We start from the raw sequence: 14,964 nt of genomic DNA, 5'->3' as shown, positions 1-14,964 counted from the left end.
TGTCTTTCTTTCTTTCTTTGTCTCTCTCGCTTTCTTTCTTTCTCTTTTTTCTTTGTTTCCCTCTTTCTTTCTTTCTTTCTCTCTCTCTCTTTCTCTCTCTCTTTTTCTTTGTCTCTCTCTCTTTCTCTTTCTTTCTCTCTCTTTCTCTCTCTCTCTTTTTCTTTGTCTCTCTTTCTTTCTTTCTCTTTCTTTCTCTCTCCCTCCCTCCCTCTCTCCCTATCATTCTACCTACCTACCTATCTATCTATTCCTCCTAACTTCAGGTCCACACAACAACATCCTTTGTTCCCCAGAAACGGAAGTTCAGAGCTAGCCTGGCTACACAAACTTGGGAAAAAGGTGTGTTAAACAAGAAGCTTGTGTGGAAGAGAAATGGTGGATGAAGCTGGCCTTCTCCAGCTAGGTTCATGCTGCCCTAGTAGAGTTAGGAATGGAGCTTTGACATCCAGAAATAGTTTACCCCCAAGTGTCAATACGTCTCGATTTGGTGCTGCCCAGAGAGGATACACTGGCTATAGACTCCTCCCTGCAAATGTGCTCAGCACGATGCGCATCGTTCACCTGTGGCACTGGCGTAGACGACTCTCGCCTGAGGCAGGTTTTTCTGCAGGTCCAATACTGCTTTGCCCATCTTGGTAGAGCTGGCATTTTTGGCTTTGTGGCATTCGTCGAACACAATCTGAGAGCGGAAGGCTCGTTAAGGGGAAACAGTTCAAAAAGGATGGAGGGATCCTGGCACACAGAGGAAGGGGGTTTATGACAAAAAAACCCCCAGTTCTGAAGGCAAGGGAGAGGAGAGTAAATCACGATCCTGGGCAGGGCTGCCTGCAGATGTGGTCAAAAAAGTCAAGATGGCATCCAGCCACAAAAGTACAAATAGCCCGATTTGAGTTCGGGACGGAAAAAACTACCCCCCGTTGTAAAGCAATAAGAAAAAGTTAAAGCAGTCGATAAATCCAACACTTATAATCTGTAAGGTGCCAAAAGGAGGGCCAAAGTACAGATAGTTCTTGACTTACAACTATAATTGAGCCCCAAATTTCTGTTGCTAAGCGAGACAGTTCTTAAGTGAGTTTTGTCACATTTTACGACCTTTCTGGCCACAGTTTTTAAGGGAATCACTGTTGTTTAAGTTAGAAACCCGGTTGTTAAGTGAATCTGGCTTCCCCATTGGCTTTGCTTGTCAGATGGTCGCAAAGGGGGATCGCGTGACCTGGGACACTGCAACAGTCATAAATAGGAGACAGTTGCTAAGCATCTGAATTTTGATCATGTGACCACGTGGATGGCTGCAATGGGTGTTAAGTGTGAAAAATGGTCATCAGTCACTATTTTCAGTGCTGTTGTAACTTCAAATGATCACTGAGTTTAGGTTTAGAAGAGAAGAGAATAACAGAGTTGGAAGGGACCTTGGAGGTCTTCTAGTCCAACCCCCTGCTTAGGCAGGAAACCCTACACCACTTCAGACAAATGATTATCTAATTTCTTCTTAAAAATTCCTAGTGTTGGAGCATTCACAACTTCTGCAGGCAAGTCGTTCCTCTGATTAATTGTTCTAACTATCAGGAAACAAATGGTGGTAAATCGAGGGCCACCTGCAGCCTGTGTATTAGCCAAGGCCTCAAAACCTACAGAGTCCGGCTGTTTTATTTCTGTTAGGATACAACACCATCAAAATCGTCCTTGCACCAATCCAGAATCTGGTTCAACCTGGTCCTGTGCTGGCCGCCCGCTTGGCTTTCACCGATCAAGGCGGAGTAAGTGGCGAATAAAATCCCCTCCGAGGTAGCCGTGTCACCGTATTTAATCTACATCAGAAAAAGATTTTTAAAAATGCAAAAGAGAGAGAGAGAGAGATAGAGAGAGATAGAGAGAGAGAGAGAGAGAGAGAGAGAGAGGTTTTCACAATGCTGACATTTTAGACACAGAAATGCAGCCCACGTAAATTAACCGAGGTCCTTCGGGGTGGGGGGTGGGGTGGATCATGGATGACATATTTCAGTGTTTCCTTAACCTTGGCAACTTTAAGGCAGGTGGACTTCAACTCCCAGAATTCCCCAGCCAGGCAAACACACTGACATATTTAATGCAGGGCTATTGGTGACCCAGTCTGGGTGAACGTCTGCAAAAATGAATAGTTGAACTTTCCTTCCTCACAGTCGGGCATTTGGGCTTTCTCACTCTGTGCAGGAAATGCTTTCTCAGCCTTGGCAATTTTAAGATGTATACAGAGTACAGCTCCCAGAATTCCCGGCAAGGCAGAGAAATCAAAGGTGACTCCGGACAATCCAGGCCAACCTTGGCAACTTTAAAATGTGTGGATATCAACACTCAGAATGAGGGAAGGAGGGAGGGAAAGAAGGAAGGAAAGAAAGAAGGACGGGGAGGGAGGGAGGGAGGGAGGGAGGAAGGAGATGGAGGAGAGGAAAGGAGTGAAGGAGTGAAGGAAGGAAGGGAGGGAGGAGAGGGAGAGAGGAAGAGAAGAAGGGAGGGAGGGAAGGAAGGAGAGGGAGGGAGGGAGGGAGGGAAGGAGTGAGAGTGAGTGAGTGAGTTAGTGAGTGAAGGAAGGAAGGAAGGAAGGAAGGAAGGGAGGGAGGGAGGGAGGAAGGGAGGAAGGGAGGAGAGGGGAGAGAAGAAGAGAAGGAGGAAGGGAGAGAAGGGAAGGAAGGAAGGAAGGGGAGAGGGAAGGAGTGAAGGAAGGAAAGGGAGAAAGGAAGAGAAGGAGTGAGTGAGTTAGTGAGTGAGTGAATGAGTGAGTGAAAGAAGGAAGGAAGGAAGAAAGGAAGGAAGGAAGGAAAGAAGGAAGGAAGGGGCATTTTTCTCTCTTTCTCTCAATAACTATGCAATGCCATCCAATCTATGATATTCTCAAAGGCTTAGAACAGGCTTAGATATTCTCAAAGGCTTAGCACCAAAACACAAATAAAACATCCAAACTCAAGAGAGCCTGTGATTATCTCAATTTCCTTTAAATGAAACTATCTATTTATCATAAACAAACATAACAGGGATAAATATGGGCAAATGCAGAATCTCTTGTGCCGAGTTCTCAGTGCTCCCGCTCAACTTTCCCCATGGGGTAGGGTGGGGTGGGGGTGGGGGGAACAGAAAGGAAGCAAAAGGGGGGGAAAAACCCACCTTGTTTAAAGCATGGACAGGGAGGTTAGGCGCATCGATATCCTTCAGGTCCCTCTCGGCATCGTATTTCAGATCATTTGAGACGCTGAACCTGGAAAGGAGGGGTGGGGTGGATGAGCGGAAGAGCCAAAAAGAACAGGGGGGAGAGGTTTTATAAAGGAAGCCGCTTGACTGGCCTCTCAAATACCATACTTTCATTTACAGCCAGTCCTCGACTTACAACTGAGCCCCAAAATTTCTGTGGCTACGTTGTTAAATGAATTTTGCCCCCCGTTTTATGGCCCTTCTTGCCAGAGTTGTTAAGTGAATCATTGCAGTTGTTCAGTTAGGAACACACGGTTCTTAAGTGAATCTGGCTTCCCCCTTGGCTTGGTTTATCAGAAGGTCGCAAAAGGGGGGAATCACATGACCCCCAGGATACCAGAACCGTCATAAATAGAAACGATCTGAATTTTGATCACGTGACCATGGGGGGATGCTGCAAAGGTCGTAAGTGTGGGAAACGGTCCTAACTAAGTCACTTTTTTTCAGTGCCATTGTAACTTTGAACCATCACTAAATGAACTGTCGCAAGTAGAGGATTACCTGTATTTATTTTATGAAACTTAGAGAACCTCCTTCTCACTCACAATATTATCCGTCTGTGGCTGGAAACTCCTTTTTAAAAACATCACTTCAACAGCTGGAGGCAGCTGGGATATTACGGGGGCGGGGGGGGCGGGGAGAGAAACAACTGGCAGAGTTCCTGAGCCCTTTTGCTAGCTCTGGGTGCCCCCAACCCTTATTTGAGGGTTTAATGCCTCTTATCTCTTTAGTCTCCCAGCAGACTCTAATAAGAAATCTCGTCAGTCGTCCTCAAGGATTCGACATCACAATTTCAGCGGGGTTGCAAGAAAGTCGGAAAAATTGGTTGGAATACAAGGCCGGTGGCAAATGAGTTTTTTGTTGTGGTTATGATTGATTGAGTAAATTTGTTTGTTTCTGGTGAGCTGTCTAGAGGTACACTGTTCGAACTGGAAGGTCATCAAAGTTGGGGCCAATTTGACCACAGGAGGAATGATATTCCAAAGGTATCAGATATATTATCATACTTTATATATTATCATATTCTTTCTTTCTTTCCTCTCTTCCTTCTTGCCTTTTACCTTCCTTCCTCCTCCTCACTCACTCACTTTTCTTCTTTCTTTCTTTTTCTTTCTTTCTTTCCTCCTCTTCGTCTTCTTCATCATTATCTATCTATCTATCTATCCCCTAAAATAAGACATTATTATTATTATTATTTCTTATTATTCATATTTCTATGCCGCCCACTCTCCAAGGACTCTGGGAGGCTTACACCAAAGACTAATTAGCATATTGCCCCCAACAATCTGGGTCCTCATTTTACCCACCTCGGAAGGATGGAAAGCTGAGTCAACCTTGAGCCGGTGAGATTTGATCCGCTGATCTGCTGAACTAGCAGTCAGCTGAAGTAGCTGCAGTACTGCACTCTAACCACTGCGCCACCTCGGCTCATCTCCTGATAATAAGCCCAATCGGGCTTTTGAGCACATGCACTAAAATAAGCTTCCTCCCAAAAATAAGCCCTCCCTGAAAATATTTAAACACAGTGCTGGGAATCAGGTAAGATGGCAAAAGGAGTTCCATCTTGCTCCACGCGCCCCAAAATAATAAGACCTCCCTGAAAATAAGGCCAAGCGCTTATTTTGGGGTTCAAAAAAATATAAGGCAGGGTCTTATTTTCGGGAAAACATGGTATCTATCTATCTTCGGTCTATCTATTTCTTCTTGATACAGTTTGGTGTAGCAGTTAAGGTAGCAGGCTAGAACTCAGGAGGAAACAGTGAGTTCTAGTCTTGTCTTACGTATGAAGCTAGCCAGGTGATCTTAGACCAATAATTCTCTGTCAGACCTACTAAGGAAGCAAATTACAATTTTGGGGGGGGGGGGGATTTTGTGTAGTGGTTAAGGCTAGAAACAAAGAAACTGAGTTCTAGTCCCATTTTAGGCATAAAAGCCAGCTGGGTGACTTTGGGCCAACTACCAGGAGACATGAGTTCTAGTCTCACCTTATGTCAACTCGCAAAGCATCTCTTGCCTGCTCTCGAGTTGCCATAGGCAAGGGGGATCCACATTCCAGACATCTCTCTCTCAAGGCTGTCTCCCAGGGTTACCAACAGTGGCCAGAGGGGAGTGATCTCTTGCTCCTTGGCAAATGTGACTGATGACACAGCCTTGGGGGGGGGGGGGAAATAGGGTCAAGATTGGGCCATAAATTACGTGGGGTCAGAGTTGGCTTCACTTGAAACAGCTCCTAATAACTGGATTTCTTTTGAAGCTTGGCTCGAGGCTCGTTAGTTAATTAGGGCATCGGTTGGAGCTATGATACCTTAGGCATGAAAGCCAATTGGGGGATTTTGGGTCAATCAGCCTTAGGAAGCCTTAGGAAGGAGACAATGGCAAACAAAGAGTATCGGATGCAACTGAATGTAAGAGAGAGAGAGAATCTATAATAACTCATATTATAGAACGGCTACTCAAATTCTCTTTCCTGAACTAAGTTGGGGCCTTAGCCTTGAGGACCCTATACACTGGGAAAGGAATACAGAAAAGAGATGCAATTTCTGAGAGCTTTAAAACAGAACGCAGGGACGTGATCACTCACCACAGAGCCTTCTTCCTTCCCTTCAGATAATTTTCATAGATGATCCCTGCAATGGTCCGGCCCTTCCCTACGCCTGCACCGTCTCCTATCAGGAATCCGGCTCTCTGCCCGTTGGGAAGCAAGTTTTCGTGTTCCTAGAAATCCCAGCAGAAAGGAACCCAATGTAGGAATCGAGTGAAGAGGCACTACAGGAGCGGCTTCCAGCCGCTCGGAAGCTTACAACCCGTCTTAGCCGTGTTTCATCAATCCTGACTAGGTAGCTCAGTGACTAAGACACTGAGCTTGTCGACCAGAAAGGTCGGCAGTTCAGCGGTTCGAATCCCTCTAGTACAGGTCTCCTGCGTGAGCAGGGGGTTGGACTAGATGACTTCCAAGGTCCCTTCCAACTCTGTTACTGTAAATCCCGCCCCAAACCCACTTCGTGTGTGTACCTGGCAGGCGTAAATGATAGCTTCCAGTTGCAGCGCAGAGAGCAACCCGTTTTCGCCAATCGATTCGGGGAGAGAGAGGACGTAGGTGATATCTGGAGGAGGGACGCTGGAAAGCGTGCTGGTTTCTACCACTCGGTCAGGATGCTGCTTCCCAATTTTCGCTTTAAGACAAAGCAAAAAGACAAGTGTCAACCCTTCGAATGTTTCTCAGCTTCTCTGGAGAAACTTTAAGTTCTCTGCAAGGATCAAAGGCCATATTAGACCATACAAGCCAACAATTCAATTAAAACCGTATTTGAGGGGGGAATTTGGGGCCCTTAGCCAGGTTTCATTCATGTATATTAATGTATATATATGTGTGTGTGTGTGTGTGTGTGTGTACAGTTCTTCCCGTGTAATTGTGAACATATCCCTAAATGGGTAGAAGCGACGTTTCGACAGAATCTCATCTGCCATCATCAGGCTTATGTGAGGGGTCTTTTGCAGTAACTATATATATATATATATATATATATTATATTAATCACTGTCCATTTTGAATTGATCTCTGGCCACCATTGCTGTTGTGACCCAGGCCCAAGTAGTTAGTATTAAATACAAACAGTTCGAAAACAGACTTTATTAGAACAGCTGAGAATTAACTCATTCTCAGCGTAGTCCAAACTAAATTAAAGCAAATTCTTCAAAATATCGTTCCTCAGTTTATCACCTGACCTTGGGATAAGTAGGCAAACTGCCAAAGGCTTTTCTTGGCAAAACTTCAGAAGCAGAAGACGCCGACAAGAAATGAATACAGTGAAACAAGAAGCAAGTCTTTCAACCCTGTTTTCCGGCAAAGAGGCCAAGAGCCATTGCTGGTCTTTTAAGCCTTAAGGGAGGGACCAATCATCTCTTGGCCCTACTCCCGAGTCGTCCTCTCTGCTTTAGCTGCTCCTGCCTTCTGGCAGTTCTTCTCATACGTGCACTAGGAACAGGCTCCTCCTGTTCCTCTGCCTCTCTACTGTCAGCCTCTGGAGGCTCCGAAGTCTGCACATCACTCCTCGATGGCCCTGGCCCCATCTCTGCCTCCGACACAGAGTCCTCATCCGGGCCTTCCCCAGCCTCCAGGACTGGCCCATGTTCTTCCTTGGCCTCCTCACTGTCCGACTCGGCTGCGGGCGGACCACAACAATCTCTTCCAGTCAGAGATAGTCTCTGCTGTTGTTAATTGCCCTATTCTGAGCCTTCGAATCTCCTAAGGGTTATCAATGGTTTCTCCATAACTGCTAGCCAGGGCATTAACTGCAAGAGTCAACAGCCTCTTCAGTCGTGCCCAGAAGACAAACAATGATCTAAGACAGGAGGAGGCAGGAGTTTACCAAATCAGGAAGTCAGGGATTAAAGAGTATTTTCCACCTCATCCATGGCTGCTTTGCACAGGGAAAATCTGCTAAATTTTGACCTCAGATTTTAGCCCTCCTCAATCCCTCCCCCTTCCAGATGAAGAAAATCACCCCTTGGCAGCTTATGTGGCTGCCTGAACTCATTCGCAGTGACTACAGATGGTTTACAGAAATAAAACCCCAAATACGAATCTCAACAAACCCCCACCTCTTGAGTCAAAAGCTTTATTCAAGCATTACACTAAATCGTGTGTGTGTGTGAGAGAGAGAGAAAAGTGAGGAAATGAGCAGTGTAGCTCATCAGGAGCCCTGGTAGGCAGTGCTTAGAATGCAGTATTGTAGACTAACTCTGCCGATTGCCAGCAGTTCGATCCTGACCGGCTCAAGGTTGACTCGGCTTTCCATCCCTTCCGAGGTTGGTAAAATGAGGACCCAAATTGTTGGGGGCAAGAGGCTGACTCTGTAAACCACTAAGAGAGGGCTGTAAAAGCCCTGTGAAGTTATATATATATATGTCTAAGTGCTATTGCATATTGATACTAGCTCCAAAAAGCTAGTACTGCTACCCTAAACTAGTTCTCCCTCCAAAATTGGGTCCATAAAATTCAGTCCCACCACTCCCAGTGATGTCCACGGAAGACCTGAAAGCCATTCTGCCTTCCTTCCACCAACCTTCCCATGTTGTCCATCTTTGCCATAACCCCACATCTCGCAAGGGGCAAAATGACTAGTTTCACACAATATGCCAGGGTCAAATTCATGCAAGCCACACTCTTGACTGTGCCCAACGTAGGAGTCTACTCAAAGGCTCATCGCGTGGGACGGAATGAGATGCAGGTCTCTCCTTGACCCCCGAATCTACTTCCCTGCATCACCAAATCCTGCCGATGGAAAGGAATTCCTGCAGCTGTCCAGTCCAACCTTCGGCTCAATGCAGAGTCCAAAGTAAAGAATCTTAATCAAGGAACATGTAGGCTCTCCAAAACAGGTTGTGACTGAGTCACTGGTTTTGTTGTCCCTTGTTATGCTGCTATCATGTTGAAACCAAGGAAGCACTTATGGTTATCCTGTTTACAGATACGCTAAGAGGGAAATGGTGATTTGGTTGTGAGGAGTTCTGGGGGATTTCCTACTCACACAACCTGCCCCACCCACTACCACCCACACAGTTTAGGCTTCAAATATTTGCAGAGTCAGGAAGTTGAACGACGCAACATTGCCCTTGCCTTCCATTGGTTGCTTAGAAGGTTTCCCAACCTTGGCCACTTTAAGATACAAAGACTTCATGGCTGGCTGGGGAATTCTGGGAGTTACAGTCCATGTGTCTTAACGTGGCCAAGATTGGGAATCTTTGCTCTAGAAAGATTAAATTCTAATCTAAAGATTAAATTAAATTCTTTAATTCCTCTCCTGTGCGAGCTGCATTGGCTTCCGGTGGACTTCCGGATGTGCTTCAAGGTGTTGGTGATCACCTTTAAAGCGCTCCATGGCTTAGGGCCAGGGTACTTACGGTACCGTCTTCTGCCACCAATTGCCTCCCACTGGCCAGTTCGCTCCCACAGAGAGGGCCTCCTCAGGGTGCCATCGGCCAGACAATGTCGGCTGGCGACCCCCAGGGGGAGAGCCTTCTCTATGGTGGCACCTACTCTCTGGAACAATCTACCCCCAGAGATTCGAGTGATCCCACACCTCCGGACTTTTCGTCGGGCCCTTAAAACCTATTTTTTTCAGTTAGCCAGGCTGTCCTGATTTTATGGTGGGTTTTTAAAATTTATATTGGTTTTGAATTGAAATGTTTTAAATTATGGGCCAAACTTTATTTAATTATTTTAAATCTATTTTAACTTTTGTGTACAAATGTTTAACTTTGGCTGTTCACTGCCCTGAGTTCGAAAGGAGAAGGGCGGAATAGAAATCTGAAAAATTAATTAATTAATTAATTAATTAATTAATTAATTAATTAATTAATTTCCCTTCCTTAAAATTGCCACAGCTTTGCTGCTTGAGGATTCTGGGAAATGAAGTCTAATAGATCTGGGAGCACTAAGCTGGGGAAGACTGGACTACCCACATAAGAAAATGCCTGGGATTTTAAGCCAGAACTATTTTCGTTAGGCATAATACCAGAAATATATGATAAAGGGGAATGTATATTTGATACTACACTGTTCTAACAGCAGCAAGAATTGTAATGTGCACAACATTGGAAAAGCGAGGAAACACCTACGGAAGAAGATATAATAAAAAAAAATATTGCACGGTGCAGAAATGGGACAGATTAACACTGAAGTTAAAAGAAAAAGAAGACACGGAAAATTTTCAAACTTGGGACTTGTTTTATCAATGGTTGGACTACAGGGGTAGAAATTAGGAATTTAAGAAGTAAACGATTGGACTCAGACAGTATGCCATTCATTAAGCACATGTTGAATGTACAGAGAAAACCAATACACACACACACACACACACACACACACACACACACACACACATATATATATATATATATATATAAAAAGAGAAAATGCCTGGGGTTGACCCACTCACATTTGGAAGGGATATAATCGGCGTACGTCTCTGTATGACCCAGTTCTTCTGTTTCGTCATCGTCACCCTCCTCTTCCTCTTCTACCTGAGTTTGGGACTGAAATGGAATGAAAAAACAGAAATGTCAGACAGGCGAGTAGCAAAGTGGCAACAGAGCAGGTGTGTGATCCATTAGTGATACTCCCAGAATCAGAGGTGAAGATACAGGAGGGATTTAGAGAGAGATTGAGAGGGAGTGGAGTCAAGAGGGAAATTATCTTAGAGCAGCGATGGATAACCTTTTTACCATCGCGTGCCAGGAGCGGGGGGAGTGCGGATGTGTGTGTGTCATGTGTGTGTATGCCCACACCCATAATTCTATGTGCCCTGCCCCCATGCATGCCTGCGGGACCCCCCCCACACACACACACTCCCCCCACTCCTGGCACGTGAGGGCCCGGTAGGCCCGTTTCTCTCTCCCCCCAGGCTCCAGAGCCTTTCTAGGAGTCTGAGGGTGAAAATGGCCTTCCCCAGCCCCCCGGAGGCCGGAAACGGTCTGTGGACCCAGATGGGCCCAGAAGGCCCGAAAATCAGCTGGCCGGCGCTCATATGCGAGCCGGAGCTGAGCTTGCGTGCCCACCGATATGGCTACGCGTGCCATAGGTTGGCCATCACAGGTTTAGAGTCTCTACATAGTCACAAGAAGACAAAGTCCAATGTCCCTTGATTGCCTTTGAATCTTACCTAGTTTTACACAGGTGCAAACTGTTAGTCCGAGGAGATTCCTGTATGTGGGCTTGAAATTGAAACCTTCACAGGTGGACCTAATTGTTCATGCCTGACATTATTTAAATTAGATTCTCTACAAAATATTAATGTCTCGGCAGCTGTTGGTTTTAAAACACATGTTCATGGGCTTTTAACAAAATATAGGAAGTGGGAAAGAATACACGTGATGTAGTTATTACTCTCTGAACGGTATAAGCCAAAGCACCAGGAAACCTATTGTTGAAAAGTCTTGACTTCTATTAAGAAACTGGAAATATCATTATTTCTCATAACAAAATCAGGAAGTGAGTAAAAATGTGGGCTGGATCAAATCTCAGAATCAAGAAGGAAATATGCTTCTTCTATTATTATTATTATTATTATTACTATTATTACTATTACCGTGTTTCTCAGAAAATAAGACTGAGTCTTATTTTCTTTTACACTTGACAATAAGCACTTGGGCTTATTTTCAAAGAGGTCTTACTTTTTTTGAGGTGCAGCAGGCCAGACTTGGTGAGCTGGACGCGCCGTGCACGCACCGTCGCCTCCATTCCGAACCTTCAGTGTTTGGAATGGAGGCTTTTTGACGAATGGGAGGAAAATGGGGAGGGGAATTTTCCTGCCTGCCATCCATTCCTCAATCTCAGCACAGACTGAGGGAAGGATGGCAGGCAGGAAAAAACCCCTCCCCATTTTCCTTCCGTTTGCCAAAATGCCTCCCGTTCCCCTCCCAAAAAGAGGGAAAAATCAAAGCAGCTGGCCGCAGAGCTGCCGGCTTTGGAGAAGCGGCCCAACAAGTAGAAGCACTGTGCCCAGAAAGAGAAGGGCAAAAGCGGTATTTGCGCGGCCAGTGGGCTGCAGCTGCAGCCAGACAGTTGCCCCCCTCCCCTGGCCACGCCCATCCCCCCAGGCCAATTTTCGGGGTAGGAGTAATATTAGGGCCATCCCCAAAAAATTAGGGTTGGGCGTATTATTCGGGTGGGTCTGTTTTCGGAGTCCTTCCCAAGCATCTGGGATAGGCAGTTGTTATTATATATTATACTAGCATCAGAGCATGTTATAATAATATATGAAATACTAATGCTCTGATGATCATTTCGAAAAATCCTTTCTTAGTGAGCACCTAGGACAGTGATGGCTAACCTTTTTGCCATCGTGTGCCAAAAGCGGGGGGGGAGTGTGGTGGAGTCACACGCATGCCCACATCCATAATTCTATGTGCCCTGCTGCCCCCTTGTGCTCCCCCCACTTTTGGCACATGATGGCATGGTGGGCCCGGTAGGCCCGTTTTTTTGCTCTCCCCAGGCTCCAGAGCCTTTCTAGGAGCCTGGGGAGGGCAAAAACAGCCTTCCCCAGCCCCCCAGAGGCCCTCCGGAGGCTGGAAACAGTGTGTTTCCTGACTCCTGGTAGGCCCAGAAGTCCTGAAAATCAGCTGGCTGGCGCATGCATACGTGCCGGAGCTGAGCTCGCGTGCCCACCGATATGGCTCTGCGTGCCACCTGTGGCACCCGTGCCATAGGTTCGCCATCACAGACCTAGGAGCCAAGAGAAAGATACGTGGCAAATTTCAAGTTTGTAGGCTTTACGGTTCTGGAGATTTCGTGATTAATGCGTGAGTGGTTTTTGCTTTTATATATATAGATATATCGTAATATGATATATATTATGGTGTGAAAGGTATTGTTGTCGGATGTAAGCTGTTCCAAGTCAAGCTGCCTTTTGCAATTGACTGAGGGGGATTTTGTCAATGCCGATGGTGTTCAAACAGCGCTCCAGGAGTTTTGGGACTGCGCACAAGGCGCCGATCACTACCTTTGCTTTCTTTTGCCACCGTTGTATTTCGATTTGCTGATTAATGGCCACAATAAACTTACATCATTTTATTTTCTATTTGCATATCTTTATATTTTCTGATTTTTCTCCAGTTTTTTTCTCTTCTCTTCTGCTGTCTACATGTCCACTATCTGCTGCGGTCCACTATCCAGACTGTTTTTGTCCTTCTTCTCAACGATTGTTAAGTCTGGTGTGTTTGTTGTGTGGCAGGTACTTCTCTATTTGCATTCTAAGCTCCCACAGCACTTTAACTTCTTCATTTTCTATTACTTCCTCTATTTTTGTGGTCCCATAGTTCTTCCTTGCAGGCAGTGGTGAGTTTCTACCGGTTCGGCCCGGTTCGGGCTAGCCAGTAGCGATGATGGTGAGCTGAGAGCGAACCGGTTCTCTCTGATTGTTACATTGGCCCTCCCACCCGCCTCTGCATTACACATACCTTATATTTGGCCGTTTTTAGCCCAGCTGAAAGGCGCGGCAGAGTGGATTGCCATGTCTCAGCTGTTCTGTAATACACTGTGCTTTCATGGAGCGCATGCATGATGCAAACTGGTGGTAACACCAGTTGAAACCCACCACTGCTTGCAGGTAAATTTCCTGCGGATCTTCCAATGCACCCATTGTGGCTAGTTTGTCAGGCCATTGTCTGCAGTCGGTCTGTGTGATCTCCTTGCAGCTGCTAATCAAGTAAGTTTGCAACGGCAGTACTTGCTATCTGTTGCTGTCTTCTCGATTCAACTGGCTTTGTGTGCATTTCTTGTTAAGGCTTGGTCTTTGGCAGCCAGAATTAGCCTCTCTGCTCTCTTTCTTCAACTTTCCTGCTCTTAACAATTGCCAGTTCTTTTTGTTATTTCCTTGGCCTTCAATTGTGTGTGTGTGTTTGTGTGTGCTGCCCACGTAATCCTTTGCTTTGCCTTGCCATGTCTCTTTTCTATTCTTCATTTATTCCCTCTTATAGACTGCAGCCATCGGCATTGACAAAAACCCCATCAGTCAATTGCAAAAGGCAGCTTTACTTCGAACAGCTTAGATCAGGGGTGAAATGCTCCCGGTTCGGACCAGATCGCCCAATCCAGTAGCGATGGCGGCGGGTGGTTCGGAGAACGGGTAGCAAAAATCACTGCGCCCCCCCCCTCCATGCCCAGCTGAGCTGCGCGATCATCAGAGGCTGTTTTTTTTTCCTTGTAAAAGAATTTTTTCTACAACCTCTTCAGCCGGAAAAATGCTTTTAAAAGTAAAAAGAAAAGCCTCTGAAGTTCGTGCGGCTCAGCTGGGATTGTCAGAGGCTTTTAAAAGCATTGTTTCTACAATCTTTTTTACTTTTAAAAGTAAAAAAAAAAAAAAAGTTGGCCATGCCCACCCAGTCACATTACCCCCATCCACCCACCAAGCCACGCCACAGAACAGGTAGTAACAAATTTTAGATTTCACCCCGGCTTAGATCCTGCGATGAGACATTTAACACCATCAAATATCCATATCTGGCTATTTCAGGTCCTTGGGAAGAACTCCAAAGATGAATAAAAATGCCAAATGCAATCAATCTGGATCTGGCAGACTATGCATTCAACCATAATACAGGTAGTCCTCGACTTAAGACCATAATGGAGCCCAAATTTTCCGTTGCTAAGCAAGACATTAGTTACGTGAGTTTTGCCACATTTTACGACCTCCCTTGCCACGTTCCCTTGTTAAGTGAATCACTGCAGTTATTAAGTAACATGGTTGTTAAGTGAGTCTGGCTTCCCCCATTGATTTTGCTTGTGGTCACATGACCCGGGACACTGCAACCGTCATAAATATGAGTCAGTTGCCAAGTGTCTGAATTTTGATCATGGGAACGCTACCATGGTTGTTAAGTGTGAAAAACAATCACAAGTCATTTTTTTCGGTGCTGTTGTAACTTCAAACTTCAAGAGCCTTGGTAGTACAGGGGTTTAAGGCACCCTGTTATTAAGTTGGTTATTAAGACCAGCTGCCTGCAATTACTGCAGGGTTCGAATCTTGCCAAGGCTCAAGGTTGACTCAGCCTTCCATCCTTTCTAAGGTAGGTAAATTGAGGACCCAGTTGTGGGGGCAATAAGCTGACTTTGTATAAATATACAAAAGGATGAAGGCTATTGCTGAGCACATTGTAAGCCGCCCTGAGTCTTCGGAGAAGGGCGGCATATAAATCAAATTAAAAAAAAAAAAAAAGGTCACTAAATGAATTATTGTAAGT

The 14,964-nt window shown here is 45.6% G+C and overlaps 1 protein-coding gene across 1 annotated transcript in view; it reads right to left on the bottom strand.

Moving 5' to 3' along the window:
- SBNO2 (strawberry notch homolog 2) overlaps positions 1 to 14,964 on the bottom strand; it is a 160,571-nt gene that overhangs the window by 38,116 nt on the left and 107,491 nt on the right. The window contains exons 7-12 of the mRNA XM_070931866.1: positions 10,164 to 10,260; positions 6,235 to 6,395; positions 5,804 to 5,937; positions 3,139 to 3,229; positions 1,665 to 1,808; positions 562 to 679 (exon numbers count right to left, since the gene is read on the bottom strand). Coding sequence (XP_070787967.1) covers positions 562 to 679; positions 1,665 to 1,808; positions 3,139 to 3,229; positions 5,804 to 5,937; positions 6,235 to 6,395; positions 10,164 to 10,260 — 745 coding nt within the window. The remainder of the gene's footprint in view (positions 1 to 561; positions 680 to 1,664; positions 1,809 to 3,138; positions 3,230 to 5,803; positions 5,938 to 6,234; positions 6,396 to 10,163; positions 10,261 to 14,964) is intronic.

The sequence above is a fragment of the Pituophis catenifer genome, unplaced genomic scaffold (assembly GCF_029215685.1).
Source record: "Pituophis catenifer annectens isolate HBS135680 unplaced genomic scaffold, rPitCat1.0.hap2 SCAF_1, whole genome shotgun sequence".
Lineage (NCBI taxonomy): Eukaryota > Metazoa > Chordata > Lepidosauria > Squamata > Colubridae > Pituophis > Pituophis catenifer.
The sequence above is the reverse complement of the archived record's forward strand: the minus strand, read 5'-3'. Positions and strand labels throughout refer to the sequence as shown.